Source organism: Electrophorus electricus, chromosome 10 (assembly GCF_013358815.1).
Source record: "Electrophorus electricus isolate fEleEle1 chromosome 10, fEleEle1.pri, whole genome shotgun sequence".
Lineage (NCBI taxonomy): Eukaryota > Metazoa > Chordata > Actinopteri > Gymnotiformes > Gymnotidae > Electrophorus > Electrophorus electricus.
The window spans coordinates 13,999,807-14,005,806 of record NC_049544.1 but is presented as its reverse complement, the minus strand read 5'-3'; the positions used below and the strand labels follow the sequence as shown (position 1 = coordinate 14,005,806).

The following is a 6,000-nucleotide window of genomic DNA, read 5'->3' as shown; positions in this document are numbered from 1 at the left end:
TCCCGCCAATCACCTCTATGTCCCCCCCGGCACCTCAAGGAGCACTCATCACATAGGCACACACATCCTTGGGGATGGATCACCCAGGTGCAGCCCACACCGCGCAACTGATAGGAGTGCGTTATTGGTGGCCTGCTATGCCCGAAGACATAGTGAGGTATGTGGCTTCCTGTCCCGAATGCACATGCAGCAAAACGCCCCAGGTAGCTCTCGCAGGGAAACTCCTCCCCTTGCCTACACCCCACCGACCATGGTCCCACCTGGCAGTGGACTTTGTAACCGACTTGCCAGTCTCTGAGGGCAACACCTGAGTATTGTGGATCGGTTCTCAAAAATGGTTCGATTCGTTCCTTTGTCAGCCCTGCCCACCGAGTTAGAGACGGCCGATTTACTGTTTGTGAAGGAAATATTGTTGTGTTTCTTTCTCTATCATTGTAAAGCGTGAGAAAGCTTAGCATAAGATTAGAAGAACAGGACGTTCCCTAGAGAACGTCCTTGAAGAAATACACTCCTTCCAAGGAGTTATCTGGTCTCAGCAGAAGCAAACCCTCCCTCGTTCTCTCGAACGCTACGGCTATTATATAAGGGGAGGGAAATCACCCAAAGGGGAGCGAAGCAAATAGGCACGCTCATTTTTTGAAACTAATAACTCAATAAAATCTTCTTATCCACATCTGACTCCTTGTTTGCTGAATTTCCACCACAGAATTTGGCGTAGTCGGCAGGATCAGCGAGAGGCACCATGCGGAGCAGCGGTGACTAAACTTCGAGGACGCTCCTCAGAGAGAGAACTGAGCTGGAGAAAGAGGGAAACCCACAAGAATACGGGAAAGTACCTAACCAGGGAGTGACGTCCCGCTTGACTCCGGTGGTGTGCTCCGCCTGATCTAACGAACATAAAGTAAGTGGTGAAGTTCAGTAATTCAATCCTAGAAGAAAGTGACGTAGTGATCCGCCTGAGTCTACCCTGGGGTGGGTCTGTAAAATAGCATAGTATATGAGATACTAGGGCTTAAAAATAGGGTCTAGAGGACTCCGGAGTCTGGGACTCCACCAGCCTAAGAGAATAGGCACACTGAGTAGACGTACTAGTGTAAGAAATAGGCCCGGGCCGACAGAACACCCCGCAGGGAAAGGAGTGGACTCAGTATACTAGCACGATTTGCTGGAGTGGAACTAATCCATATCGGGGGTAGATGGTGTGGATAATAAGATAAAAAATAGGAAAATTGTAGAGAGTAGGTAAGTTTCCTTTGTTCGTTTGTTGCCTGAATCCAAAAGTAAAAAAAAAAAAAAAAAAAAAAAAGAATGGGTGCGGGCAATAGTAAGGAGTATGAGTTCGGTAAGGACAAGCTCTCCAGTAGCCTATTCTTTCAAATGAGTAAAGATTATGGGGAACATGTAAACAAACATGTCCCGTTTTGGATTAAACATTATGGGTTTAATACCTCAGGGACGCTGAGTGTTGCATACCTGTTAAAATTAATTAAGAGAGTCGAGGTCAAACCTAGAGAAGCTGATAAGAAAGCACGGAAATATTTTGACAAAAACAGTGAGGATATGCTAGAAAAGGCAAAAATGTGGTTAGAAGAAGCTGAGAAAAGGCAGAAGAAACAGGAAGGGCAAAAGAAATGTAATAATGAAGTGTCTCAGTGTGTTTCCTTAGCTGATCCTGACCTCGATGCCGCCCCGCCGAGAGCCCCCCAGCTGATTCAGCAACCACAAGCGCTAGCAAATCCACCTCCTTATCCCCAACCAGGAACTTCATCAACACCAAAGCCGTCTCCATATGACGAATTAAGACGACAACTGGAGGCAATAACCTCACCAGTGGCTCATCGTACCCAAAGCCACACCCCTGCAGAGTCCTCCACAGAGCCTGAGGTAGGCTATGCCCCACAGTTCCCGATGGTGGAAGTGTCAGGACCTGAGGGAGTGATTATGGTCCACCGTCACTGGACTACAGACGACATCATGAAAGTGGCCGACGGCCTGAGCAAGCCAGGTGATATCGGCGGACGACGCTTCGGACAAGAACTGATGGCATTCGTGCAGTCCTGCAGACCAACACAGGTTGAACTGAGACGGTTGTTGATGATTCGACTCGGACCACAGTATAATCGCATCGACAGAAACTGGGGGAATGGAGATGTCCGTCTCCATCTGCCGGAGTGGAATGCACCGCCCCAAGGCCAACCTGACCTAAATGGCCCATACAGAGAGATGATAAGAGGACTCATCGAAAGGGTGGAAACGGCCTATCCTACCACCATCAACACCGACGTGATCGCATCATGCAAACAGAAAGATGACGAACCCATCGCTGACTTTCTCGTCCGTCTGACACGTGTCCACACTGACCATTGTGGCATTGACACACCAGCACAACGAGCAGCAGGACCCGGAGAAGTAGGTGCGTGGGAAGCTCATCTGAGAAACAGCTTCCTAATGAATATGAGAAAAGACATCAGCGATCTCATTAGAAAAAACTGCATAGGCTATAGTAGAGCTCCCCTATCTACTATTGAGGAGCACGCCAAGCATCATGAGACGATCCTGGGAAAGAAAGACGCCAAACGAGAGCGTCAACGAGCAGATACCACGCACCAGGCAATGCTAACGCTAGTCCAGACGGTGGGAGACCAAGGGAAAGGTCGCGGACGAGAAAACAATCGTGGAAGGGGACGTGGCCATGGACGAGGCAGAGGCAGAGGCAAAGGAAGAGGAGGGAAAAACGAGTGGATGGAAAAGCAGGAATGCTACAACTGTGGAAAGCTTGGACATTTTGCCAGAAACTGTCCGGAGGAGGATAACTCATATGACGGGGGCACAGACCTGGATCCCACTATCCACGAATGACGGGCGGTGGAGAGGCAGGACAGCAACGGACCACTGAGTGAAGACGGCAAAAGGGAAGTAACAAATTTAAATTACCAACTATTGCAGCAGATTAGTAAAGGGCCAAGAGGCCTCCCCGAGGTAACTGTGAAAGTAGAGGGAAAAAATGTTAGGTTTTTGGTTGACAGTGGTGCCACCCACTCAGTGTTAAAAGAAGGTTTAATAGAATGTAAAATGAGAACAGGATATGGGATAACAGTAATCGGAGTAGGGGGTCATCCCATTGATGAAAGGATGTCCGAGCCTCTCCAATGTAGTTTAGGAAGCAGCCAATTCAAACACAGCTTTTTGGTGTCAGAAACCTGTCCAATTAATTTGTTAGCTAGAGATTTAATGTGTAAACTCGGGTGCACAATTAGCAGCAACCCAGAGGGGTTATTTGTTATGTGGGAAACACCTACACAGGGAGTCCAGCTAGAGGCAGGAGTCCCTTTGTACGTGTATGAATTGCAGTGCACTGCTGGGGAAGTACTAACACATTTTATGACTGAAGTTACTAACACGCTACCTGGTGAGCTGACAGTTAAACAAAGTGATTCTATTCACTGTACAATGAAGGTCCATGAGGGATCTGATGTTGATTTTGAACAAAAATTTGACTTAGGGGGCAGTGACAGTCTGATTATCACAGCTATAGCGTGGGACTGCGAGTGGGCTGCGGGAGTGGTGCAGCTCTCAGCTAAACAGAAATCTTTATATTCAATCTCACATGCAGCACCTCATGTGTCGCTGGCTAGCGCACATGTTGACCCAGACTGGCAGAGAGTAGGGTTGTGGACAAAACGCATGTTGAGCACAACTGATTGGATAAAAGGACCCCAGTGTAAAGTCATGTACAGCCCAAGCATAGATGTGTGGAAAATGCCAACCCCGTATAGGCTAAATTGTAAAAGGGGGGTTGAGCTTGTAAGTCCTAATATAGTAATTATGGCAGCCTCTGTTACCCTCTCAGAGGAAGAGGAGGAGGAATTGAAAACAGTTCCTGCAGGATTATGGGCACAGGGAAAAAATGATGTGGGCTTAATAAAAGGATGTGAGCCTGTCCACATCACCCCAAAATCTGATTACAGACCACGCCAGCACCAATACCCTCTAAAACTAGAGGCAGTGGAGGGCATCAGGCCTGTGTTCCAATCATTAAAACAAGCAGGAGTTATCGTACCATGCCCAGACTCACCAGTACGTACTCCAATTTTCCCAGTTAAAAAGCCAGGGAGAGATGAATGGAGATTTGTGCAGGATTTGCAGGCTGTCAACACGGCAGTACACCCTAGAGCCCCAGAAGTTCCAAACCCGCACACCATTCTCTCTCAGATCCCACCAGACAGTAAGTGGTTCAGTGTAGTTGATTTGGCCAACGCTTTCTTTAGCGTACCTGTGCACAAGGATAGCCAATTTTGGTTTGCTTTTACCTTTGAAGGAAAGCCATACACATTCACGAGATTGTGTCAGGGGTATTGTGAATCACCAACTATTTACAATGCCGCCTTACATCGAAGCCTAGAGGCTTTAGAACTCCCTGAAGGAACAGCCTTGCTGCAATACGTTGATGATCTTTTGATTTGTGGAAGAACACGAGAAGCGTGTAAACAAGCCACGGTGGCACTGCTACATCATTTAGCAGGGGAAGGCCACAAGGCATCCAAATCCAAATTACAGTTTTGTAAGCAGCAAGTGCATTTTTTAGGACATGACATCACTGAACAAACGCGCATGCTGACTAAAGACCGAGTGAATGCCATTTTGACTATACCAAAGCCCATAACGAAAAAACAACTGTTGTCCTTTTTAGGAATGTGTTCCTATTGTAGGACATTCATACCATCCTATGCAGAACATGAGGGACCACTCAGAGATATAATACCGACCAAAGGGTCAAATTCCTCACAGCCGGAATGGACGCCGGAAGCTGAGGCGGCCTTCACAACACTGAAACAGCTGTTACAAGTCATGCCAGCGTTGGGCATTCCAGACCCAAACAAATCATTTGAACAAACAGTAGACGTTAAAGGGCAATATATGACAAGTGTATTGACACAGAAACATGGGGACAAACAAAGGCCGGTGGCCTACTTCTCAGGAAAATTAGATACAGTCGCAGCAGGCCTACCTTTATGTGTAAGAGCTGTGGCAGCCGCCGAGAAGGCACTAGTGGCTTCCAGAGACATAGTAGGCTACGCCAAGCTTACCCTATATGTGCCTCATGCAGTGTCAAGAATACTGCAAGATCAAAAGGTGGCACATTTGTCCACTCAGCGATGGCTTAGATACCACACTGCCTTACTAGACATGCCAAATGTTACTGTGAAACGATGCACAACTCTAAACCCCTCCACTCTATTGCCTACAGGGGAGGAGGGAGAGCCCCATGACTGCCAACAGGTGTTAGAAATTGCAACATCTCCCAGAATAGATTTAAAGGAGGAACCAATATTTAATGCGGACCTGGAATTGTTTGTGGACGGTTCAGCTAAACGTGACTCTCAAGGCACTAATCGAGCAGCATATGCTGTTGTGTCACACACAGAAGTGGTGAAAGCAGAATCACTCCCATCTAATTACTCAGCGCAGGCAGCTGAACTTGCTGCACTCATACAGGCGTGTAAACTAGCACAAGATAAGACCGTGAACGTCTGGACCGATTCCCGGTACGCGTGGGGAGTGGCACATGACTTTGGGGCTATTTGGAGACATCGTAACTTCCTTACGAGCTCAGGAGCAAAGATAAAGAACCATTGCCTAGTAGCAGAACTGTTGGAAGCAATCCAACTACCAAAGAAAGTGGCCATCATAAAATGTGCAGCACACACAAAAGCAGGGGACCCTGTGTCGAGAGGAAACGCTTATGCAGACAAAGTAGCTCAACTCACAGCCACACAACCAGTCCATACACAAATGGCACAAATAGATAATGGAACCAGGATAACAACCAAAGATATCCAAAAACAAGCTACTCCACAAGATTATGTGAAATGGAAAAAAGGGGGGTGCAAACAAATAGGCGGGATATCGGTACACCCAGAGATAAACAAACCCTGTCTCCCCACGGCTTACATGAAAGGACTAATTGAGATTGCTCATGGGAGGAGTCACATGAGCAAA

General features: G+C 47.4%; 1 protein-coding gene across 1 annotated transcript; it reads left to right on the top strand.

Moving 5' to 3' along the window:
* The first annotated feature begins 779 nt into the window (after positions 1-779).
* On the top strand, positions 780-2,872 carry LOC118242111. The gene is made up of 2 exons (XM_035530401.1): positions 780-901; positions 1,667-2,872. Exon 2 carries the CDS (start codon positions 1,909-1,911, stop codon positions 2,857-2,859), a length of 951 nt encoding a protein of 316 aa, XP_035386294.1. The 5' UTR covers positions 780-901; positions 1,667-1,908; the 3' UTR covers positions 2,860-2,872.
* Positions 2,873-6,000: the final 3,128 nt, after the last annotated feature.